The sequence below is a fragment of the Cajanus cajan genome, chromosome 6 (assembly GCF_000230855.2).
Source record: "Cajanus cajan strain Asha chromosome 6, NIPB_CcT2T_4, whole genome shotgun sequence".
Classification (NCBI taxonomy): Eukaryota; Viridiplantae; Streptophyta; class Magnoliopsida; order Fabales; family Fabaceae; genus Cajanus; species Cajanus cajan.
Window position 1 is genome coordinate 12,653,599 of NC_138522.1, and position 26,086 is coordinate 12,679,684.

Consider the following 26,086-nt stretch of genomic DNA (forward strand, 5'->3'; position numbering starts at 1 on the left):
AATACCATTTTTAAAACCAGTGACAACATTATCATAACATGGGCATAAGAAATATTTGGTATTTCATTCCATTCCATTACCTAGACAAATATGAATTTAGAAATTCGGAATCAGCATTCTCTAATCCATAGTAAGCCGGATTAACCATCTGTCAAAAATAAGGCTGTTAATCATCATAAAACAATTGGTGAATCTACAAATACAAATAAAATTCTTGCTCACTATTAAAATTCCTAGAAAACTTTTTGTTGGAAATTATATATATATATATATATAAGAAGGGATCCACTTACTTCAACAGTAAGTTTACTTAGACTTATCCCACCTAATAACTCATGTTCTAAATCAAATTTTAACGATGCAACCGTTAAATTAAAAGTTTTTAATACATAGATTAAGTTTGCAAATTTTTAAAAAATTTGAAAACTATTTGATACCCTCTTTCAATAATTTAAATCAAAGTATAAAATATTTTAATGATTATCCGTCGATTTGAATTAATGAAATAGAATATCAAATAGTTTTCAAATTTGCAAACTTGATCGATGTACTAAAAACTTTTAATTCAATGGTTGGATCGTTAAAATTTGATGTAAAACTTGAGTTATTTAGTAAAGTAAATCTAAGTGTATATATATATATTATATACACACACACACTTGCTCCAAGACTAAGTTTACCTAGACTTACTTCACTCAATAACTCATTTTATATCAAATTTTAATGATCCAATCCTTGAAATAAAAGTGCTTAATACATAAATCAAGTCTGCAAATTTTAAAAAATTTGAAAACTATTTGATACTCCATTTCATTAATTTAAATCAACACATAAAATATTTTTATGATTATCTGTCAATTTGGATTGTTGAAATGAAGTATCAAATAATTTTTAATTTTTTTTTTTTAATTTGCAAACTTGATCTATGCATTAAAAACATTTAATTCAACAGTTGGATCGTTAAAATTTGATGTAGAATGAGTTATTGAGTGGAGTAAGTATAGATAGACTTACTGTTGGAGTAAGCGAATCCCTCCATATATATATATATAAGACCATATATAGTTGAGGAAAAGTTAACCCTTCAAGAAGTTAATTAAATCCACTTTTTAAACATCATTATTTTAACCAATTCAATGGTTAACAGTTCCTAATTAGGAACATTTTACTAAGATTTTTGTTTTTTGTAATTTTCCATTTTTAATTGCAGAATTAGGTTATGCCTTTAGGAACAAAACAGAATGGGGAAAGAATGAGAAAAGAGATGGGGAATAATGATAAAGAAGAGTAATTTTTAAAATTATATATCAATTATCTACCCGTAACTAGTTTAAGAATTTTTGTTCTCCCGGTATCTTAAGGACAAATAGGTAGTGTATAATACAATACTAAATATTTTGATTTTCTCAACTTTCTCTCCAGTTTTAAAATGTTTATTTTGAAGGATTTTAGGTTGCGAGTTGTTCTTGTTTTCATTCCTATATATTCCCAAACAGGATAATGAAACTGATTTATAATCTTACAGTTGTCATGCATCAATTGTTCCAAAAGTTAAGATATTAAGTGAAGGCAAATGAATGGTTTATACTTTCATAACACCTCTAACAACAGTCATTCCTCCACCTTTACACAATTTAGATACAGAAGCATTAATCTACCTTCATCCAACAACTTCAGCTGTGGTAACAGGTATAGAAAACAACTTTTATTTTTTATGATGGAAGAGGATGGTATCAGAAGTTAATATCTGTAATACACTAATACTAAATGGAATTGATGTATCCAAATATGGCTTTTTAATAAGGGAAACGACTCCATAACTGATTTCACACAAGCATATGAACACATTTTACTTTTGCCTATTTCCTTTTTAGTACTAGTGAAGCAACAAACCATACTTACCAGTCTACGAAATAAGTAAGTCCATGTAAGATAATGCACTGCATCTTGTTTATGGCAAATTGTTCCAGAAATAATTTCAGCATTTATGTGATCATGTAAATGCTCCCTCAAACTACTTTCAACAGGGAAGGGTTCATACAAAAACTGCAACATAATAGAGAAAACAGTATTCTCAGCACAGTAGACTAACCAACCAAGATAAATATAATCATCAATCTCAATTTTGACCTTTTTGTAGAAGCTCTTCTTGGGTTCATGAACAAGAATCACTGCTTTCCCATGTTGATCAAATTGTGGCCGTCCAGCACGACCCATCATTTGCAAAATATCTGTGATTGGAAAATCAACATACCTCTTTGCTTTTCCATCATAGTATTCTGTCCCCTGCAAAAGATACAAAGTATTATTAATATAAAAAGTGGAAGATGGTAACACCAATTGAGATTCAAATCTTTTGTCCCATTTTCCTGTCCACCTAATTAAGATAGCTCTTTTTCCTGAGTTGTTAGTATTTAATGGGGAAACAAGGAAAGTTGACAAAATATTGTATTCCTACCTGGTGGTTTTGGTTCACTGCTCATTTTGTAGAATTTAGGTTGTATTTCACATAAAAGGAGATGGAGTCATGGGCCCAGGTCGTGGGTTAGCAAGACAACCCACTATGAGATCACAATTCCCTTCAAACAAAGAACAAAACAATATCCCCCTACCCCCACAAGGTTTACCCAGCAAGACAACCAAATATGGGATCAGGACTCCATTCAAGCCGAGAGCAAAACAGTACCCACCCACGAGGTTTACCCAGGATAAAAACAATCTATGCTTGAAAGATGTAGCTTGCTTCAACTAGTCATCCCACACAGGTAAAACGTAAAATGTAATAAATTTGGTTTTCATATTAACAAAAGTAAAATAATATTAACACATTAGAGGTGTAAAAGGCTACTGAGAAAGGGCACTAATTGCCCATTCTTAACAATATTGCAGCAACACTGCCCAGCAATTGCACATCAGAAATGAAAACTTCTTAATGTTTTAATTCAATAGAATTATATTAGTCTTTCACTTGGAAGTGACTTTGGATTTGAGTTTAATCTATGCTGAACAAGCACCCAAGGGAAAGGTTTTTAGTAAAGAAAACCTTATCCAAGTAAAATCCAATAATAACTCTATTTCAAAGCAAAGTAACAGCAGCTAGAACATCTCACGAATGGTGAGTAGTCAACAAACCAATAAATAAAAACCAAACAGGACTGATACAGGAAAAGACCATTCAAAATAATAGCCAACAAATTGTAAAAAAGGAAGAAACCTCTACAACTACATCACCTTGATAATTACTAGATGAGCTGGAAGATTCACACCCCAAGCTAATGTGCTGGTACAAACCAATATCTGCATTGATATTATTCAACTAACCAGTTAAGGTCAAACCAAAACAAATGTAATTTTCAATTTCTTTTTGTTTAAGAGAAAGAAAAAGGCCATTTTCAAGTTTTAAGGTAATAAATGTATGCCTGAATCTTGTTGTTTGCAAAAAGTTCCTCAACCAGAGATCTGTCTTTGTCATTCAGGCCTGCATGATGTAATCCAATGCCAAATTGTAAAGTATGCCTCAAGTTTTGGTCAGAGACTTGAGACAGAACCATCTGCAGGGCTTCTTCTGGTAAATTAAGGAATTGTCTCGATTGTTCATCTGAAGCAGCAAACTTCGTTCACAGAGAAGAAAGAAAGATTAATAACAGCAAACCACAATGGAATAAATACTATTTCTCACAAGAGATTGGCTCTGCACCTGAATTAGGTCAAGTGCAGTAAGTCTTGTCTGGCGTCGTGATGAGACAAATATAAGAACAGGTTTTGCAGGTGAATGTGTGCATATTGCAGCATATGCTGGTTTGTTCATACTGTTCATCCTTGGGCAGTAATACTTTCCAGGATAACCCTATAAGAAAACCAAGTAATGTTAACATGTTTGTAAAAATCTTATTGAGTATGCAACACTTGGGGTTTGCTTAATAGGAGATTAGGAGTAAACAGGTGGAGAATAAATGTGAAAAAAATTTATATGCGTACCAAATTTTCATTCTTCCATTACCACCACCACTCTTACTCCTATCAATCACACCCTCATTATATAATAGATAAAGACATGGACATGTTAAGGCATAATCTATGTGAAAAACCAGACCCACTTGCCTGAATATGAACTTCAAGTGGTACAGGCCTCACACTTGGCTTGAAATTGAAGAGCCCAATCTCCTCAACGCCTAACCAATCAGCTAGATCACTACATATAGAGGGTAAAATAAGGAAATATAAGTTAATTGAACAATTCGTTTCCTGGGCTTTACCTCTCACTACATGCACACATACTCGATCATTCACAAGAAGTCAATGAGCGTGCATATATAAAATAACTTTAAAGAAGCTGGAGAGTGTGGCGCAACGAGATGATAGACAAAAATTAGTAGAGTGGATAAGAAATTAAGAAAGTGGAAGATAGAAATTATTTATTAAAAAACAATTGAACTTGTATTTACAGAAGGGTGGAGAGAAAGTAAACATACCCAGCATTAGCCAGTGCTGTAGAAAGGCCTACAAACCGTACTGCACGCTCTGTTTGGGATGATATGTATCTCATCCTAGAAACAATAACCTAGAAACAGAAATTTCCTCAATTGAGCATTCAGAGAGCATATATATAGCACAAAAACAGTCATAATATGCATGCACAGAAAGTTAACAGCTGTAAATCATAGCTTTCAGTTAAAAAGAAATATTAGAGATAAATGGGTACAAGAACAGAAATGAGATACCCTCCTTAAAGAAACCAAAAAACACAACCAACAGCGCACAAGAAAGACACAGCGTCAACTAATATTAGAGAATAGAATAATAAATACCTTTATTAAGTGTATTTAAGATAGTTAGCAGTTATAGTAGTTAGAAGTTTGTTATGTCTATATATATGTTTGTTGTAGTCCTTGAACGATATCTTTCATTTTCATCAATAATACAATTTTACTAAATTCTCTAAATCTCTCTCTCTCATATGGTATCATCGTGAGCTAGGGTCCGGGAACTACTTCTTCTTTTCCCCTTTTCGTCTTCGATCTTCTGATTGTCTATGTTGTTCTTGAGTGTTCCTCGTGAACGACAATTTCTGCATTGCTTTTTGGCTGCGGTTGGTTGTGTCGCACCTGTTCTTCGGTTCGAATCGCAAATCTTGGTGTGTTTGCGTGATTTTCGTCTCCTTTTTTGTTCGTCATTGCTTCACTGACGCTTGTTCGCTGCGTTTCGCTGTTTCGCTATCGCTGATTGCGTTCGGTTTTTGGTTGGTTGCATTGCGTTTGGCTGATTGTGTCGCTCGCTGTTTTTGCTCTGGTTCGAGGTTCTCTTCTTGCGCAGCGTTTTTCTTGTGCTGTTTTCTGTCTTCGTCTTTCAGCTCTTGAATATTCTTGTGCGTTCTTCTCTGTTTTTGTTTCTCTTTGTTCAATGGCTTCCGCTTCCAATCAGGCTTCCTCAATTGTCTCAAACACTTTCTCTCAAAGTGTCACGTGTAAACTTGATGAGAAAATCTTCATGACCTGGCAGCAACAGGTCACGGCTGTAATTCGTGCTCATGACCTTGAGAGTTTGTTGTCAATCCGAAGATTCCGATGAAATTCCTTACCGGTGAAGATCGTGATGCAAACAATGTTAATCCAAAATACACCACATGGGATCGCAAGGACTCGCTTCTGTTTTCTTGGCTCTTAACTACACTCTCCGACTCAATTCAAGCGCGAGTGGTTTCCTGTCGTCATTCATATCAAGTTTGGGATATGGTGTTTCAACATTTTCACTCTCTTACTAAAATCAAAGCCACACAGCTCCAGCTTGAACTTCGCACCATCAAGAAGGGTACCAGAACTTGTTCTGAATATCTCCTTCGAATCAGCACTATAGTTGAAATTCTAGCTTCAATTGGAAGCCCTATTTCACCCAGAGAGCATGTTGAATGCATTGTTGGAGGTCTTCCACCTGAATATGATTTGTTAATCTCCACGATTACAGCGTTTGTTAGTCGTGATGAAGTTCTTTCCCCTGGTGAAATTGAAACTATGATTCTTGCTCAAGAAGCGCGGTTGGAACAAGCCAAAACATCGGTAATTCAAGAACCTTTGACAATAAATCTGGCTCAAACTACCTCAGTTGCCAATGGAGTTCCAAATGCGAATCTGGCATTTCAACAGTCACAAATGCCAAATTCTCAGCCGAATATGTTTCAGAACTCTGCTTTCAAATCTCAGGGTGGATACAATGCAAGTTTTTCTGGTCAGAACCGTGATGGAGGATGTGGTCGTGGTGGTTCACGTGGTGGCCGAAACCGTGGATCATCAGTTCAGTGTCAAATATGCCATAAAAGAGGACATGAAGCTTCAACATGCTATCAACGATCGTTTGGTGGTTTTGGATTACCTTTTGGTCCTAATTTCTCCCCCTACACTTCCCTTGGATTTGGATCTCAAACTAGTTATGGTCCTCAGAATTTTGGTCTTGGTCTTGGACCTCAAACCGGCTATGGCTCTCAAAATTTTGGCTTCCTTCCTAATACTGGAATTCTACCTTTTCATGGATCAACCAATGTCTTTGGACACCCAGGCTCACCATAATGGCCAACTCATGCATTAAGTGGTTCCTTTGGGTCGACTTTACCTAATTTTGGCTTCACACCACCTGGTTTTGCACTCCAAGCAGCACCATCTGCCACTCAGCAAGCTCATCTGAGCTCTGCATCCTCTTCACAGCGAATTGTTCCGGTCTTGAACACTGCCACAGCATGGATTCCTGATTCAAGAGCTTCTCACCACGCCACTCCCGATCCACAGCATTTACTTCAAAGTGCTCAATTTATTGGAGCTGAGCATATTGTTATGGCTAATGGTCAACGTACATCTATTACCTCAATTGGTCCTAATATGTTTCGGTCCCCCATTCGTCCTTCTACTGTTCTGTCTTTAAAAGATCTTCTCCTTGTTCCCAATTTAACCAAAAATCTTATTAGTGTTTCCAAGTTTGCTAAAGACAACAATGTCTACTTTGTATTCTATCCTCACTCTTGTTTTGTCAAATCACAGGATTTGAACGAGACTCTTCTTGAAGGAAAACTTGGTGAAGATGGTCTTTATCGGTTTCATCCATCTTTAGCAAAGAGTGCATCACTAAAAGATGATATTACAGAAAATTCAGTTTCCAGTTTCCCTAAATCCTGTATTTTTCTTACTGAAACATGTACAAATGTTGTTCCTACTGTTTACAAACAATGGCACTTGCGGTTAGGGCATCCCCATCATGATGCACTAACTAAGGCCTTAAAATCCTGTAATATTCATGTTCCTACTGTTAATAAAATTTCTTACTTTTGTGACTCATGTTGTATTGCAAAATCTCATAGAATTCCATCTCAATCTTCAACAACAATTTACTCTAAACCGCTTGAACTTGTTTTTCTCGATGTTTGGGGACCTGCATCATTAGAATCTAGTTGTGGTTATTCTTACTTCTTAACGTGTGTTGATGCATGTACACGTTATATGTGGATTTACCTTCTTCACAAGAAATTAGATGTATTCTCTCACTTTCTGAATTTTAAAGCTCTTGCGGAAAAACAGTTTCAATATCCTTTAAAATTTGTCCAAACTGATGGTGGTGGTGAATTTCGCTCTATGGCCTCTTTCCTTCAACAACAAGGCATCGATCATAGACTTACATGTCCGTATGCTCATCACCAAAATGGCATGGTTGAGAGGAGACATTGACATGTGGTTGAACTTGGACTAGCTATGATACATCATGCCTCACTTCCATTAAAATTTTGGGATATGCGTTCTTGACTGCTACTTACCTAATCAATAGGTTGCCATCTTCCTCAATTGGTTTTCAATCACCCTACAAAATGATTTACCATAAGAATCCTGATTACCAATTTCTCAAGATTTTTGGCTGTTCCTGTTTTCCTATACTTAGACCTTATAATCAATACAAAATTCAACCCAGATCCGAGGAGTGTGTCTTTTTGGGATATTCTCCTAGCCATAAAGGTTATAAGTGTTTAAGTAAATCTGGCCGAATTTACATCAGCAAGGATGTTGTTTTTAATAAGATGAGATTTCCCTACCATGATCTTTTTACTATCAAGTCAAAAGTTACCAACCCTGCAACTTCGGTGTCAACAATTCCTTCTTTAATCTGTGCTCATAATCCACCTTTGTCAACACCAACTTAGTCTACATTCAACACAAACTCAGATTCTTCAGGGTTCAACAATTTGAATTCTGAATCTGTTGCTGATACTCCTGTCTCTCATTCACCTTCAGTTTTTCAGCAACAATCTTGTGCTGCAACTGCTTCTTCCTCAAGCTCATCTCCTGCTAGGCCACTTAATGTTCATCCAATGATTACTCGATCCAAAAATGGAATTGTTCAACCACGAATCAATCCCACACTTTTACTATCTAGCACTGAACCAAAAACAGTGAAGGCTGCTCTCACTGACTCTAACTGGTTAAATGCTATGAAAGCAGAAATCAAAGCTCTACATGACAATCAAACATGGACTTTAGTTGAATTACCCTCTGGCAGAAAACCCATTGGATGCAAATGGGTTTTTCGAATTAAGGAAAATCTTGATAGCTCTATCAACAAATATAAAGCCAGACTTGTTGCTAAACGTTTTCATCAACAACCTAGCATTGATTTTTCTGAGACATTTTCTCCAGTTGTTAAACCAGTCACAATTAGGACTATTTTCTCTCTAGCAGTATCTTTTCAATGGCCTCTTCGACAGCTGGATATTAATAATGCATTCCTTAATGGAATGCTTGAGGAGGACATTTATATGTCTCAGCCTCCTGGCTTTGTTAAATCTGGTAACAAAAATCTTGTTTGCAAATTGCAAAAAGCTCTTTATGGTCTAAAGCAAGCCCCTCGTGCTTGGTTTGAAAGATTGACATCTGTTTTACTTAGGCTTGGTTTTACCAAAAGCAAATGTGATCCGAGTTTGTTAATTCTCTCTCACTCCACAGCCACTGTCTATATGCTTGTCTATGTGGATGATATCATTCTTACTGGTACTTCATCTGTCTTGTTGCAAAAAATTGGTTGATGAGCTTCATGCCAATTTCTCTCTCAAGGATCTTGGTTCCTTAGACTATTTTCTGGGTATTGAAGTTAAGGCTACTTCTCAAGGCGGGCTGTTTTTATCTCAGGACAAGTATATTACTGACCTTCTCACTCGAGTTAAAATGGAGGATTGTAAAGGAATATCCACTCCTATGATTGGTGGTCAACAACTCACTAAGGATGGCACATTATTTGATGATCCAACCTTATACAGGTCCATTGTTGGTGCTCTGCAATATGCCACAATTACACAGCCAGAAATTGTTTTTAGTGTTAATAAAGTAAGTCAGTTTATGTGCTTACCAATGGAGGAGCATTGGAAAATGGTTAAACGGATACTTCGATACCTCAAAGGGACTCTTGGTCATGGCCTGTTGTTCACACCTGCTACGTCTACTAATCCTTTTAACCTTACTGCATTCACTAATGCTGACTGGGCAGCTGATCCTAATGATAGAAGATCTACCTCAACTGCGTGTATTTATCTTGGTCCTAATTTGGTATCTTGGTGGTCCAAGAAGCAGTTGCTTGTTGCATGGTCAAGCACTGAAGCTGAATACAGAGCCTTAGCTCAAGCAGTTACTGAAGTATTATGGATCCAATCCCTTCTAAAGGAATTGCAAGTCAAATTCAATACTCCTAAAGTACTTTGTGACAACCAAAGTACTGTTTCTTTGTCTCACAATCCTGTTCTACATTCAAGATCTAAACATATGGAACTAGACATCTTTTTTGTTCGAGTGAAGGTGTTAAGCAAAGCTCTTATTGTTTCTCACATACCTGCTCAGCATCAATATGCAGATGTTTTAACTAAAGCTCTGTCGCCCAGGAGGTTCCTGTTTCTAGCTCAATGTGACTGACTCATCCACTATATTTCATCCCCCTTGAGCTTGTGGGGGGTATATTAGAGAATAGAATAATAAATACCTTTATTAAGTGTATTGAAGTTAGTTAGTTGTTATAGTAGTTAGAAGTTTGTTATGTCTATATATATGTTTGTTGTAGTCCTTGAACGATATCTTTCATTTTCATCAATAATACAGTTTTACTAAATTCTCTAAATCTCTCTCTCTCTCATAACTAAGAAAAGCTTGTCAATCTATATGCATGAAGCATTGTTGTCCAAATAAAGACAACCTAGGACACTGTTCTAGACTTCCAAATAGGTTTATCAAAGTGGAATGGAACTTGATTTTAAAGAATGAAGTTGGAAACTTGGAATTGAAAATAATATTCACATGAAAACACCCTTTGAAGATCAAAGAGACAAGAGAACTTGAATGAACAAAATCAGGGAAACCAAAAAGAGTCTACAATTTAAAGGATTCCCAAATGTTTAAATTAGGAGGGGGGAATGCAAATCTCGAGTAAGAAGTGGGGAATTGAACACTAAATATTGTGGATTAGAGAATTGAGTAGGAAAGCCAGACAAAAAAGAAAGGAAGTCCATACCCAATACTCCTCCCAAATGTTAGCATGTGAACCATTGCCTTCCTTCAAAAGTGTAAATTTGAAGGCAGCATAGCCAAGTGATATAAATGTTCATGATATTAAAGTAGTTATTTTGTCCTGCATTATGCATGTACAGCCAAATGATGTCCTGTTACTGACAGCTGAACAGTTAAGGCTTGAACAGAGATGATTTTTTCATTCTGATAATAACAAGTGTAGCTTCTCTTATTCTGATCTCTCTCTTTTTTTATTTCCTTAGTATTAGTGTATAAAATCTAAAAAGGGAATATTTGTTTGTTAGCTTTTCACTTTTTGCATTCTGTTACAACTTCAGAATATTCCTAGGTGTAGAGTGACACCTGTCCTTTATTTTCTCTCTCTGCTGCTCCTTTTACAGCTGTATTACTGAAGGGTCTCCTATATATTTTGGAACCCATGTATTCATTTGGTGCTGGAATGAAATGAAGTTTCTCTTTAAATCTTTATCTCTTTCTACTTTTATCTAATACTTAGCTTTCCATCATTTTCTAACTCCTGCAAACTCAGATTCTATCACACAGACTAAAATGTTGAGCTTGGGCTAATATATCAGCTTCCTAATTCTGATTCTACTGCTATTTCAATCATCGTTTTTCCCTTCGTATTTCTCTGTTCAGTCCCTGGAAGTATCTTGTGTATTTCCTGTTAAACCAACTCTCCCAAAAGCTAAGTTTTATAGGTTAATAGCTCTATCTCTAACACAGCCCTTTAAACAATAGCCTTTTAGGCTTGTAGTGTGGACAATGCACTGTTCCTTCCTACCTTGTGTTAAAATTCTTTTTTATTTTTTAATTTTAGAATAAAAGAGGGGACGGCAAGGATCAAACTTTTGGCCGCTTGGTTATAAAGAGTCTCATACCATTTCAAGATCTATCTCTCCCAAAAGCTCAAGTTTTTAGGTGAAAGCTTATGAATAGTTTTAACACCAGTATATTGTGTTTAGAAGGAAGGTTGACAAATCAAATAATATAGAACTCAAGATAGAAAAGATTCCTTATAAGAAATCATAAAAAAATATTTTTAAAAAAAACAGCTGGTAATTATCAGTCTCTAATTTAACTAGAGGATTCTGTTAGCATATAGAATTTTTAAGAAAGTAAACTGGAGTCTAATTCAACCTTACAAACTGGCTTGTAAGATGAGGATTATTCCTTACTTATATATACTATTATGACCATCTCACTACTCAATGTGAGATTTCTTACACAAACACCCTCATGTAATGACTACTCCGCTAATGGGCCTATAGTGGGGTGGCCTGATATCCCCAGCAACACACAATAATCCCTAGGATAGGCTCTGATACTATCTTAAGAAAGCGAATTAGAGCCTAACTAAAGCTTACAAACCAATTTGTAAAGTGAGGATTGCTCCCCACTTATATACATTATTATAATCTTCTCACTAATCGATATAGGATCCCCAACAAGAATAAAAGGAATTAGAGTAGTTACTAATTAGAGCGATATCAGGGCCAGGTCCATCATATCTATAAATAGGAGGATACTAGGTAGAGGGGAGGGATTCAGATCAGCAAGTCTTTGTGGGAATAGAGCAGTGGCTTTGTTGTAAAAGAGGAAACCCCTTGGAGGAGAGATTTCTCTCCTATTTCATGTTCTTTTCATCCTACTCAATAAAATCTCTCTTTTATTTCTCATTCCAAATTCTTGGTTCCTGACAGATTCACAGTACCCAATGTGCTATCCAGAAATATGATAAACAAATGAGACAAAGTCAATAGTAAGTCACCACTGTTCATAAGCATATACCTCAAGGATAGGCCCACGATCAGCTCCCAATAAGTGAATCTCATCCAATATCATAAGTCCAACCTATTGATCAGAATTCCATAAACATTAAAATATGACGTAGATGGATTCAATATTGATGTAGCTTCAATAAATAATTTACACACCCACAAATACTCAATACATAGATTCACCTTTGTGACATAGCTACGAGTATGCCAATTACGACTTATTCCATCCCACTTTTCAGGAGTTGATATGATGATATCGGCCGACAAGAGGGCCATCAAATCAGGAGTATAGTCTCCAGTCATTTCAACCTGATAAAAAGCATGTCATTACGACCAATACCATACATAGTTTATGCATCTTTTTTCATCAAAACAAACATTAGTACCATCTTTTTCCCTAGCTGAGAGACAAGACGCTTTTGCCAATCACTCATTCTTTCCCTAACAATAGCTTTCAAAGGAGCTATATAAATAACCTGCATGTTCATACAGCAATGTAACTTATACACTTCATAAGATAATATGCAGTATAGGTAACAGACAATTTATTTCTATATGAAATAATTGATAGTGAAAAAATTACACAATGTGTAAATGAAGTTCACCGTTTATTAACAGAAATGAATAAATGTAATTTACAATGTATTTGATTCTTTCACTTAGTCTCAAAGCAGTCCATTGGTGTAAGTAAGCACCTTAAGTTCATGCTCTTTCTCTAACTGCATTGACAAACTTAAGTACAAACCTTCATATCAGGCTGAGTATTGAAAAGACGAAGCATAGCAAGCTCAGCAGATATAGTTTTTCCACTCCCAGTTGGAGCTCCTAACAGAATATTGTTGTCCGTGTGATACAAGACATGGAAAGTCTGCCAAAGTCCAGTAAAGACATGACAGAACAGTCTTCATATGTTGTTTATGTATTTAAACCCGAAGTGCATAACAAATTTTGCAGTAAGGCAAATGAACCAAACCTGTGTTTGTATAGGATTAAAATGTGAAAATTTATATAATGCTTCATAAGCACTGTTGCTAAGGGAAGACACAGGAAGGGGTTTTAAATCAAGGAGTTCTGTGTGAGAAGTACGAGCCTGAAAAAGATAGTTTTTAAGTGAGACACAGATCAGACAGGAGCATTTGCCATACAATAGCCTAGTGTCTAGAAACAAAAAAAGAAATGTATATGTATAATACCTCTGGCAATGGCAAATTGTGAAAAGTAATAGTGTAGAATGCCTCTGCATGAAGCCAGGAATCAGAAATAGCATGAATGTAATATTGTGGCGGATGTGGCTCAAATATAGGTACAGTGAAGGAAAGCTTGTAAGGTTCGCCCCTAGCCATTCGCTTTGTCAAGGTAAAGAGTTCTGAGTGGTAGATGTGATCATTCTCAGAATCCTGCTTGAAATAGTAGATCAAGCATCCAATTTGGAGTTAGCAAACATCAAGCCATAACTAACTAAAAATTTTGTTGTTTAAAATGATGTCTAAAAGGAAAAGCTTAGATGACAAGCTTTCATGGTGGTTTATTTCTAGCATAAATATACTAGCACACATTCTTCAAAAACATTAGACATTGCATATGTTAATGCATAAGTACTTAAGCTAGCAATTTAGGTAAAATCAAACATCAAAATGAAGATGATTTAGAGACATGAACAACTCCTAAAGATTTTAAAAAAAGGATCCTGATTCCTGACTACTAAAAAGCATAACACATTGGATAGTGCATACCAAAATAATGAAAATATAAATACTTATAACAAGAAAAACCGTTAGGCAGGGCCAGCTACAAGGATCAATCAATGCCATTGGTGTTCTATCAAAAACAAAAGTTTCAGTAAAACCAGTTCAACCAAATCAAAACATAAATACCTAGGCTGGATAAAACGCAACAACATTTTAGCAACTTCTAAAGTTTCTTTGTCATGACAATGCAGGACTAAGATTAGGCTGTTGGCTTCCATATGGCATAGAGCACATAGTCATTTAAGAAAGCTTTCCAAATCAATAAGCTAATGGATTAGGCAAATTTGCCCCAATCATGTCTTCTTTTTTTCTTTTTTCTTTTACTTTTACTTTTTTTTTATTTTCCATTATGGGAAATCCTTACCCTCCAATTCCTTTTAATTTTCTTCATTTCATCTTTATTAGTTCCTTAATTTTATATTTGTTGAAAAATGATTGACATGAGGAATATGTGGAATCCTGATAAAAAGAAAAGGTAGCCTCAAAAGACAGCAGAAATCACATCATCTCATGGAAAGCAAATTTCCTTCTAAAGAAAAAATGAGTCTTATTTATGCACTTTAGCTTAATGAAAAATAACCAACCAAGAAAGTGATAACGTATGATAGAGATCAGCAAATTGGTTGGGAGTTTGACATCTGAAAAATGTTACTATAAGACCTTTGAGAAGTTCCAATATTTATACAGATTCCATCAGTTTAGATCTAACAGAATTTTAACCGCCTTACAACAGTCTATAACAAAATCTAACCAACTCTAACAGCTAACTAACTCAATCATAGCACATGCAGAAATACTTGTGACAGAAGACAGGCCACAAACTGCTCATACACATGCAGGATAGTCTAACATTACTAATCAAGATAAATTTTCCTGCAGGTGGTCATATAATTATAACTCCACAGGATTGGAGTCCCTTCTGGGCATTCTAGATTCCATTCATCTGTCTTCTCACCTAGATAAAAGTATTTGGTCCCTTGAACCTTCTGAGGCAATTTTTTTGTTCTTTTTAATTCCTCACTCATTCATAGAATAAGAAAAAAATTATCTTAATATCCTCTTATACAAATTCAAAGATACCTTTTGGTATGATCTTACGTCTGGACTGTGGTATTTAATAAAAGTAATACTAATTACTTGCAGCAGCTGCATAGGCAACAAAAAACTCGTTCTCTTGATATGTGTGTAATGTGTGGTGCTTGCTCAGAATATGTTCTCACCTGCTTACATTGTTGTGCCATAGTCTCTTTATGGCATTACTTATTCAGAATTTTCAGTGAATTTGGGTGTGTACAAGGTCTCAACTAAGTATTGATAATTGGTTTTCGATGTTTTGATAGAAGTGAAGAGGCCAAATTTTTGTATAAATCTGTTATGCATGCTACAAGCTGTTCCTATGAGTTGAAGCATAAATCTAGTAATTTTACAGGAGGTTTCTTTGGCACATTACTTGGTTTGGTACAATACCAGGTGTTCAGCATCTATTTGCTTCTAAGGGGTTTCACTATAAGTTATATTGAGCAACTGGGAAGATTTGTTTCTGTCTGATTATCACTTTCCTCCTAGTTGTTTAATGTTTTATTCCTTTATTTAGGTCCTCACAAGGATTCCTCGTTCTCCTTTCTTTTTGAAATTATCTCTTCATCTTGATAAATTTCTTCTTTCATAACAAGGGATCATATTTTTTAACAAAAACCAAGGAATTTACAAAGTGACCAATCATCACATGAAAATTTATTCACCTCTACCAAAATCCACCAACGTTGAGCTGTACCATGAAATCGATCTTTCCATGTGAAAACATGCGTAATGATCAAATCAACCTGAAAATAATGAGTGATTATGTAAAATTGGATATCAAGGTTATTTGATGCGATGAAATCAACAAAAAAAGTTGTGAACTGAGCAGTCTGGAAAAAATTCATCATCGTGGAATACCTTCAACACAGTTCTGGTAATTGGACTCACAGTTGCTGATAATTGAAGTGATGGAAAATACCCTAGGTATTGCTTGACCAACTAAAAGTGGAAGGCATAAGAAGATGATAATAAACATTTCTTCAGCATCTGAACCAACTAAAGGAAAACTTTGAATACCATCCTACTAAAAGGTACATACCCTTCCTCCAGGCACATATCGAATTAATGCCCCAATGTCTTTTTCCTCCATCTCAAACAGGCGATCTAGGTCAGCCCCACGTTCTTCAAGCTTCCTCAATATCTACGAACCAAAAAAAAAATGTCACACATCACTATCAGTATGTAATTAAGCTAGGGAATACAGATAAAACAATAGTTAAGAGCAAACATCTGTAGAAAGATCCTTGTCAAATTGTCTAAGAGGATGTAGATGTGGCCAAACTTGGCGATCCACAGCTTTGCAATATTCCAACATGAAAAGAGTCATCTCACACCAGCCTCTTCGTAAACAAATCTCAAATAAAGCCCGTGTTATTCGGGCCAAGCTTGCACTGATATATGAAGCATCAGACACCAAAGAAAAAGAATCTATAGAACCTCGAGATATGTACAACTGCAAACAACATGCCATATGTTATTCATTCAATTATTCAGGTATCCTAACAAGCATACAAAGTCAACAACTTAAGAACAAAACCTGAATCAAAATGGAAATCTTTCCATGCTTATTGGAAGGACCACCCTTGATTTCTAATGGACAAGATGTGCGTGCCAACATCTCTAGCTCATTCTGTTCTTCTTCTCGAACAGCAATATTCTCAAATTCAGATGAATGTGCAATCATGTTAATCACCTAGAGTGACAGAAAAGGTTAAAATAACATAAAAGGACAAATTCTGATATTACTTATAGGCATATAACAAAGAACAGAACAAAGATACATAAGATGACTAATCATCAAAATGCACAGCTTTTCCAATCTTACAGGAAAATAAAATAATATATATATATAATGAACAAAAAATAATCACTTTTACAGTAGAAAAGCACCTTTTTTATAGGGAAAAAATTACAACAGAAAATAATTAAAGTACAACAAGCGACAGGCACATGTTAAGCAATCATCAAAAGCATTAAAAATGGGGGGCTTTGGGGAGAGAGGGGGGGGAGGGGTTGGGGTACAAAAGGAATGCAGCAATCCTTCCCAATTTCTCAGCATATTGGAGATGGCATACAGTTACAGACAAAACATTTAATGTCCCATGTCAAATTTAAGGGCAACAAAAGCCCCATAAAATAGTATATATCAAGTATGAACATAAATCTTTAACACTAATTAAAACTTTGTTAACAATGAATCACAATCAATAACCTCACTGTCATTCATGTGGCGTCTCAACATATCATTGTACGTTTCAACACTGGAATATTGAATGTAAAAATGGCTTGCAATGCGACCAAGCTCGGTACAATAAAAATTGCCACTTTTCTCGTCAAACCGCATCATTTTTGCTTTATCAAGTGCACGTGCAGCATCAATTACAAGAGATCTCTGCTTCGAACTCAAAGCAGGATCTGCCATCACCTAAAGCATACAACATTGAGAAATCAAGTGTTAATCTAAATGAAAATTCACTGGAAAACCTTTATCTTTTAGAGTATGCAAAAAGACAACACTACTGACTTTGATCATATCAGAAAAATAAAATATAAGTTCTTTATTTTTAGTATGTGTTCTTATTTTTTTAATCAGTGAAAATAAGGTCATTGAAAGCACCAGTGAGGAGAGTAGTAGATTCATGGTAACCCTATGAAAAGTGGGGAGAGAGCACAATAAGGCATTTGAGGACATAGTCAAGGAAGATCTCATGGTGAATAACATCCCCAAGAATTTAGTATTCAAACAAGCCCAATGGCATCATATGACCCACAAAGCCAACCTTGCCTAGTGTTATTAGGCTTTATTATTGTTCTTATTTTTTTTAATCAGTCGGTTTTCTATATGCATAAGCTTTTTTGGGTAGGGGCAGGCTGGATGCGGTTGAAAATTGAAACAAGTAGAGAGTACACCTCATAAAACATCTGAAACACCAGCAGGCAAGTAAATTCCCAAATCTGAATAAGAAATATGTATTTGTAGTTTATATGATACCAATTTCTCACAGCAAACAATAGTTAGCTTCTGGATAAGAGCCTTCTCTTCATATCACTACTTCCACAATTAAGGTTAAAAATGTCATCTACATTTTAATGATTACAGGATAGTAATAGATACTGGATCTGATTTAAGATGGAAAAATTAATACTATTGATAAAGCTCTCCTGTCCCTGAATCTAATACAATCTGATACAGGATCAAGGATGGACTGCACAAAGAAATTATAGAGGAATAACAGAATAAATCAGATACTCTAGCACACAGCTTCCAGGATGTTCAAGAGCCCTGCAGCTCTCCCCCTCCTCTTCTTCCTTTCAACACAAAAAACTCCAGTCTCAAATGAAACACCTTCCTATTTCTACCTAATCAGTTGATGTCCAGTTAGATGCCATTAAGACAGTTGTGATATAACACGGTTAGGTTTCAAGCACTGCACTCACCCTAGCTACCTTATGCTTTCCAACATACACCTTTTATATCTGAGGTTAGTTAAGTGCAAACAGATGTCAAACTTAAACAAGCCAAAAGCTTACAAATATATCATACAACTGGTTCAACAAAGGTAAAGTTTGTAGTAAGGTACCTCATCCCACCCAATACCATATGCCAAAGGATTCATCCTCATCCTTATGAAAAGATATGTATAGCCAAGCCATGCACAGGCTTCCTTAACATTAGTTACAGTACCCAATGCCACCTCTGCATTTAAATTATCTTTCAAGGAGCTAATAAACTGCAAATGATGAAAGAAAGAAGTCAGTGAACACAATGTCAAATACATTAAGAAAATCTTATGCATGATATTATATGAAGACATAGATTTGAAGAACAAACATAAATATGACTGCCTCCCTATTTTTCCATATCATTACCTGGCTTTCTATAGGGAGTTGGCTTGTCAGAAGTCGCAGATAATATGCTAGTTTGTCATGAGATGTAATTATGATACCTTCACCACTTTTGTCAAATTGAGGTCTCCCAGCTCGCCCAAATATCTGCATCAAAAATGTCATAGAATCACCCTCTTAGCTAATGTAGAAAAAATAAGGGGCTGTTTGGTGCAACAAAAATGTTTCCTTTTTTCAGTTTCTATTTTCACTTCCATCTACAAAAATATCATCTTATTTTCAATTTGTTTCCTATTTTCAAAAGTTTGCACAGGATACAGTGAAAAGAAGTTATTTTTACAGCTTCTGTTAAGTGTAAAAATAGGAAACAAACTATCTGTGAAAAAGTTTCTATTGATTTCCTATACAAACCATTTGAAAACAGGAAATAAAATAAAAATAAGGTAGCATTTTTGTAACTATATTGAAAACAAAAAAACATTTTCACAAAGTAAGCAGGTCCTAAACAATTCATATTTCCTTTGTACAGAAAATTCCATGCCTTACCTGCATAACGTCAAGCATACCCAGGTCTCGCCACCCACCAGCCTTTGGATCATATAATTGGGTACCCTGGAGAACAACAGCCATTAGTTTAATTTACAAATTACATCACAAAACCAACTAAAGACCCATAAGAACCTATCGGATACAATAACTTTGACACTGATTAGCAGGGGAAAAAAAAAAATCTGAAAACAAGATCAGCAGCTACCTAAATAAAGTTTTACATATTAGCACTATAAGACTTCAGTACAAAAATATGCATTAGCAATAGGATTTTGTTACAAAATCCATTTCCTAGGGCAAAGGCATATTTATAAAATCCATTTCAAAAAATATATATTATATATAAACCTGGACTTTTGTAAGCTCGTTTCAAAAGCTAATGCATACTCTGAAGGAACAACTCTTTGTAAGTCCTAAATGTTCAAGGTATTTGGTGCATGCATCAAAATGATTATCATCTCTAATATACTCACAACAAAACCCTTTGAGAAAAAGGTAGATAAAGCACAAGTCCACCATACCTCATCCATTTATGAATAAATGAGAACAACAAGAATCAAACTCAGAGTGATAAGGTGGTCCAAGTGGTTTTGGGGGAGGGATATAGGGTTGGAGTGATAAGGAGGGTGTGGGTTCGAATCTCCCCACTAACAACTAACAATTAACATTTGCCGCAAAAAAAAAAAACAAGAATCAAACTCTTAACAACCTGCTCAACGTGGATCTAATAATGTTAAGGACCAACACTCCTAAGACTAAGACCTTACGCTCTTGGGTGTAAGCTCAAAAATGGTTTTTAACCCTAAAAAACTGCAACAGGAAAGTAAACCAACAATAACCACCAGTTACAATACCATGCTGCCAACTACTACGATAAATGGATGGGTTTACAACACATGATAGATCACACTTACATCTAGCTGACTCATATAAGATAATTAGATAAGCAAACTATAAAGGTTTTAGAACTATTATGATAAATGTGCAAGTCAAGAAAACAAGGAGCAAGTTTGGATAAGGCTCTATTTGGATAAACTTCTCAAGAAGCACTTATAAGAGAATAAATAGGGAAGTAAACTAAATCAAACTTCTCAACAATTTAGAATCAAGTTATTCACCTTACTTTTAGGGAAGTTAAATGTGGGAGCTTCTATAAAAGCTAAGGTGCATATGTTGATTTTAACTTACGAGAGAAGTTTGTTTTATTTTACCTCCTTAGTTTCTTTGTACTTATCTTTTGACATAAGCACTAGTGTAAATGTTTGAGAGAGCTTATGATATTTTGTAAACTGTTTTTAGCTTATTTCAGTAAGCTCTCCATGATAAATTATAAAAACAATTTACAACTTATATGAAAATAATTTAATCATATTTCCTTTTCTTCTTCAATTACAGAAACAACTTATATTAGATATGCACTTAATTTTAAAAGCACCCTAAGTGCTTATTGAGAAGTTTACCTAAATTGGGTCAAACATCTCAAAAAACACTTGCAGGAGATGATAAAAAAATGAGAAGGTAAAACAAATCAAACTTTTTTCACAAGTTAAAATCAACATATGCACCCAAATTTATAGAGAATTTAGATAAGGAAGCTTCTAAAAAAGTTAAGATTCATAAGTTAATGTTAACTTATTGGAGAAGTTTGATTTGTTTTTGCACTCTTATTTCTTTTTATTTTCCTCCCCTATTATTGTTTATTGAGAAGTATGTCCAATCTAGCTCTAGATCAGATCGGCTAATCAATAAAATTTAGGCTTAAATATGTTTTTGGTTCTTCAAGTATAGCAATTGTGCTATTTTAGTCCTTCAAATTTTAATTAAGAAATTTTAGTCCTTCAAGTATCACAGTTGTACAATTTTGGTCCCTTAATTTTTAATTGAGCAATTTTAGTCTCTAAAGTACTGCAATTGTATGATTTTAGTCTCTCAAGTATCACAATTATACAAATTTTTACCTAGCTAAGTTACATATATTAGTAATTTTAATAATATCATTTAATACATGAATGAAAATTATAATGTATGTAACTTAATTAGGTCAAAAATTGTATAATTATAACACTTGAGGGGCTAAAATCATACAATTGCAATACTTGAAGGACTAAAACCGCTTAATTAAAATTTGGAAGACCAAAATTGCACAACTGCGATACTTGGGGATTAAAATTGATCAATTAAAAATCTTAGAGATCAAAATCGCACAATTGTAATCCTAGAGGTATAAAAAATGCAATTAAGCCTAAAAATTAAAGTAAAATCAAAGCAAGTTGACCATCAAGAAAGTGAGTAATTAAAAAGTAAAAGACAGTTCTCACTTTTTTATTCTCTTCAGTACTATTTGACGTATTCTCACCAGAATCCTAACAAGTTCTGATTTTCATTTTCACCAAATAAATTCTTATTGTATTAAAAAAATGATATAAAAAACATGTTTGCTAGCCATTCAATTCTCAATACTGTAGTACTGATGGCTTTAAAAGAACTCCAATATCACACAATACCATGCACAAATGTACTTGTTTACTTTCCCAAGAACTGACAAAAACAAATGCATAATATGATACGGGCCCAAAGAAGCCCCTTATTTTCAAAGTGTATGTGACAAGGACCAAAAGGTGTGATGCACCTGATCATAGCCAAAAGGGAGAAAGGAGCAGCTAACTGGTTAGCAGTAGTGTGCAGAAATGAGGGGATGGGCGGGAAAACCGTGATAAACAAATAGTGGTACGTATAAGTGGAGAGATGTGGGAGGAGATGGGTTAGGCGAGAATTTAGTTGAATTTGGGATCCTTGGAAGAACTTAGGCCTCTCCAAGTGCATAAGGAGAGTTTCTCTCATTGTTCTCTTCTTCATTTATACTGTAAATAGTGTTATATGGTCTTTAATCCCAGACCTGAATATGTAAATAATACAGATGCTTTGGGTCTTTATTTCCATCTTCACTTGATACCTATCATGGGATCTATAAACAGCAGGGGGAAGGAAGTGAGAAACGGAAGTTACACCATTATATAGCTCTTTGTAGAATAAGCCTCCATATAGGTCATGCTCATAAAATTTTAGCATAATTAGAAACTGATTTGGGTTCTACTAGTCCATGCAGTGTATCATTAATGTCCTAAAACTAAATATCAAGATATAATTTTTTTTTTGTGGTCGACTGATGCAAGAATATCCCACAAGATCTCTAGTCAACTCCACTCTTGTCCTTGTGATCTATGCCAATCACGTATCACTTTTCCATCTAATTCCTAAATTTCAACACAAATTATTCACAACTAGATCTTCAACTTAGAAAAACAAATTATTTTAAATATGAAATAGACGATCAACAATAAAATATTTGATGATTCAATAATTGGATTGAAATAAATGAAACCATATTTATATAAAACAAAGACTAACCCATGCCAGAGTTGCTGTAGATACAAACCTTAATGACAACCGTGTGTGCAGGTAGATTGACACCCCAAGCCAGAGTTGCTGTACAGACAAGAACCTGAAAGCAGCAAAGAAACATAATTTCATGAAACTACAGGGAAATTCTGAAACTCTTGTCTGGAAAAACAGCGAGTCATAAGCTCTACCTTCAGAAGTCCATCAGAGAAAAGCCGCTCAGTAAGTCCTCTATCTGCACGTAGCATCCCAGCATGATGCACACCCACACCAAATTCAAAAAGCTCAACAAGATCTTTGTTTCTGGACTTAATGACTTCTTTCTGAAATGCATAAGATAGAAATCTATGAACTCAAAAGAAGCATAGATATCATAAGCGAAATGCAAATAAATGGTTTCTTTAACCACCTTCATAAAGGTATATTGTGGATGTGTATTATTACTAAAAATATCCAAATCCTCATTCCTTCGTGCAAGTTCAACCTGTCAAACACAACATACAAGTGATGATACTAGAAGCAAAGCATGGGACAGATAAAGAATAATCAGCTCACATGCACAGAAACAAATAGCAACTATAATAATGATTTGAGCAAATACTAACACAAGGACAAAGAACCTTAAATAACATGACTATATAAAACTTTCAAAATAACAAACCAGTTTATTAGCCGTCTTTGCAGTGTCCTTTCGTGAATGGACAAATACCATTGCCTGATGACCTTGCCTAAGAGAATCAACAACCTGACTCAAAAAAGAGCTAAAGCTAGCAAATTAGCCAATACCACAAGGTTTATCATGTTTTGAAGAGAATAAAGATCAATACCTTTGAATAGCATATATCATTCAACAATTCATTACGAGCTGCAAAGTTTGGCTCACTAATTCCAATATACTGTTGTGCAAGAGGCACTGGACGATAACTAGAGTCAAAGAAGAAAAGACCCGTGTCTGGATTTACCCTGAGAAATTGTGCAACCTGGTGACAGTGAATAGTCAGAACTTGCAAGTGATACCCAGCAAATAATTTGGCATTCAGAATGTCAAAGTCAATAGAGGTAATAATAACAAGTATATATTATTTGGATCAAAGACCTCCAGGTAATTAGGAAGAGTGGCAGAAAGGCCCACAATCCGTATCATTGACTGAGTAGATTCCACCTGATAACAAAATTATGGAAGAATAGCCAATTATAAAGGGGAGAAATACAAGATAATAAATGGATATAGTGGCAGTGTGGCACCACAAAGTACTGGGAATATCACCAACACACAGATTGCTGAACCATACAAAAAATTACACCAAAACCATTATCAGACAGATTGATCTCATAAAAATAATAACTTTGATTTCGGATGATGCATTAAAAGTCTTTACAATATGTTAATGCAACTGTAGCAAATGAAAATAAATGTGTGTTGAAAATATACAGATCTCTTCCATTTTTTCCCACTTCTGCTTGCATACAAAACCACATCTGTAAGTTCATAACCACCACAGAAAGGAACTAATATAATCAAAGTTCTAGATCTAAATTTAAATTAGGGCTGAAAGAAACACAAGAAATGATATGAGAGATAAGCCCCTATAGATTTCCCATTGTAAGCTCAATTAACCTAGTATAGACATGCTTCATGCAAATTAGCTCCCATTGTAATCAATGTTGTATATTATTTCTAATTATCAAATTGTGTAATGATAACAATGAATACAGGTTAGGAAATTACTGCTAACCCAGGAATTATGGCAACAAATTTGGTGCAATTACAAGTAATAAGGAAATATGTCCTAATTACCAAAAAAAAAAAAAAAGGAATCCAAGCAAATCTCCTAATTAAATTTGTACATAAAAAAAAAGGAAATAATGCACATGTTGCCACACATGCTTTACCTGCCGTAGGGTCCTAGCAACTAGAGCCTCTATCACAGGACCTCTATCATCATTGAGTAGATGGACTTCATCAATAATTAAGAGCTTTACGAGCATTGACAGTGACATGTCACTGCTCTTGCGTGTAATGACATCCCATTTCTCGGGTGTTGTCACTATCATCTGATTTAAACAAAGAAGAAGAAAAAAGAACTTAGTTCGCATGCTGGCAAAGAAATTCTAACCCTACAAATTTTCTTAACAAGAAACCTGAGTTTCTTCGAGCTCATTTTTAGACAGTTGCATATCTCCGGTAAGCTCTCTGACAATCATATTCAAAGGAGATAAACGTTGGCTGAATGTTGATGTGACTTCTGCAGCCAAAGCCTAGAAAGGACAAGAACCTAAACTTAGAAATGACACACAAATGCAGGGAACAAAAGGAAAACCTGAATAGAGAAATGTAGAGAAGAGTAACACAGGCATCAACTTACCTTCATTGGAGCAACATAAACTATCTTAAATTCATCTTTATGCAAGTAACCATCCCTGAAGTGCTGTCCAATCTGCATAAAAGTCATTCATAAAGCTAAAGGAAATAAGTTATTCTGCACTAAAAGTGCTTCTTCCTTGAGATAGAAAGAAAATACAAAATTCAAGGATAATAACTCCTTCCCAGAGCTAAAACAGGAAAAAGCACAAACCAATTGAATGATTAAGAAACACCATGAATACAATAGCCCCTACAATTTCTCTAGCTATCCAACAACCAAACTCCTTGAAATGTTTTATTTCATTCACACTGCAAAATCAAAAAAAAAATGCTTTCAAGGGAGATTTTTGAACAGCTAAAAGCCAAAAAAAGACAAGGAAAGCATCTGAATAGGAGATATCTTTCACCCAAGTATCCTCACAAAATCTAATTTTTGAGCCATCTCCCAACTTTAAAGAGACCAGATTGATTAATAACTTTCTCCGTCTATCTCTTTCTCCACATACATACCAGTCAAGATTTCTTGTAGTCTCATGTCTAACTTATTTCCATCTCTCTTGACCCAATAGTTTTTAGTACTTAATTACCTATACCCTTCTAAAATAACCTTTAACACGCTCTGAAACTACTACTTTGCACACCCCATCTAAACCCTGCAAATCCATCAGATTCAGTGTTTTGTTCAAAAATCAGATTTCCTTATGCCCTTTTCAATCTGACAGAAACTAGTGTTAGTTTATAATGGAACAGTAGAGGCTAGCTCCTTACAGTCAGGAAGTG

At 35.0% G+C, this 26,086-nt stretch overlaps 1 protein-coding gene across 1 annotated transcript in view; it reads right to left on the reverse strand.

Annotated features, from left to right (window-relative positions):
- LOC109797750 (U5 small nuclear ribonucleoprotein helicase) overlaps nucleotides 1–26,086 on the reverse strand; it is a 38,034-nt gene that overhangs the window by 7,695 nt on the left and 4,253 nt on the right. The window contains exons 10-41 of the mRNA XM_020357876.3: nucleotides 25,308–25,379; nucleotides 25,084–25,200; nucleotides 24,835–24,996; nucleotides 24,038–24,103; nucleotides 23,769–23,921; nucleotides 23,603–23,686; nucleotides 23,351–23,425; nucleotides 23,133–23,264; nucleotides 22,979–23,044; nucleotides 19,540–19,605; nucleotides 19,018–19,140; nucleotides 18,729–18,878; nucleotides 17,360–17,572; nucleotides 16,685–16,840; nucleotides 16,376–16,600; nucleotides 16,187–16,288; nucleotides 16,006–16,086; nucleotides 15,810–15,890; nucleotides 13,513–13,716; nucleotides 13,293–13,409; nucleotides 13,065–13,187; nucleotides 12,706–12,795; nucleotides 12,503–12,628; nucleotides 12,330–12,392; nucleotides 4,473–4,561; nucleotides 4,102–4,192; nucleotides 3,698–3,847; nucleotides 3,420–3,611; nucleotides 3,232–3,297; nucleotides 2,131–2,286; nucleotides 1,903–2,046; nucleotides 81–148 (exon numbers count right to left, since the gene is read on the reverse strand). Of these exons, the coding sequence (XP_020213465.1) occupies nucleotides 81–148; nucleotides 1,903–2,046; nucleotides 2,131–2,286; nucleotides 3,232–3,297; nucleotides 3,420–3,611; nucleotides 3,698–3,847; nucleotides 4,102–4,192; nucleotides 4,473–4,561; nucleotides 12,330–12,392; nucleotides 12,503–12,628; nucleotides 12,706–12,795; nucleotides 13,065–13,187; nucleotides 13,293–13,409; nucleotides 13,513–13,716; nucleotides 15,810–15,890; nucleotides 16,006–16,086; nucleotides 16,187–16,288; nucleotides 16,376–16,600; nucleotides 16,685–16,840; nucleotides 17,360–17,572; nucleotides 18,729–18,878; nucleotides 19,018–19,140; nucleotides 19,540–19,605; nucleotides 22,979–23,044; nucleotides 23,133–23,264; nucleotides 23,351–23,425; nucleotides 23,603–23,686; nucleotides 23,769–23,921; nucleotides 24,038–24,103; nucleotides 24,835–24,996; nucleotides 25,084–25,200; nucleotides 25,308–25,379 (3,803 nt within the window). The remainder of the gene's footprint in view (nucleotides 1–80; nucleotides 149–1,902; nucleotides 2,047–2,130; nucleotides 2,287–3,231; nucleotides 3,298–3,419; nucleotides 3,612–3,697; nucleotides 3,848–4,101; nucleotides 4,193–4,472; nucleotides 4,562–12,329; nucleotides 12,393–12,502; nucleotides 12,629–12,705; nucleotides 12,796–13,064; nucleotides 13,188–13,292; nucleotides 13,410–13,512; nucleotides 13,717–15,809; nucleotides 15,891–16,005; nucleotides 16,087–16,186; nucleotides 16,289–16,375; nucleotides 16,601–16,684; nucleotides 16,841–17,359; nucleotides 17,573–18,728; nucleotides 18,879–19,017; nucleotides 19,141–19,539; nucleotides 19,606–22,978; nucleotides 23,045–23,132; nucleotides 23,265–23,350; nucleotides 23,426–23,602; nucleotides 23,687–23,768; nucleotides 23,922–24,037; nucleotides 24,104–24,834; nucleotides 24,997–25,083; nucleotides 25,201–25,307; nucleotides 25,380–26,086) is intronic.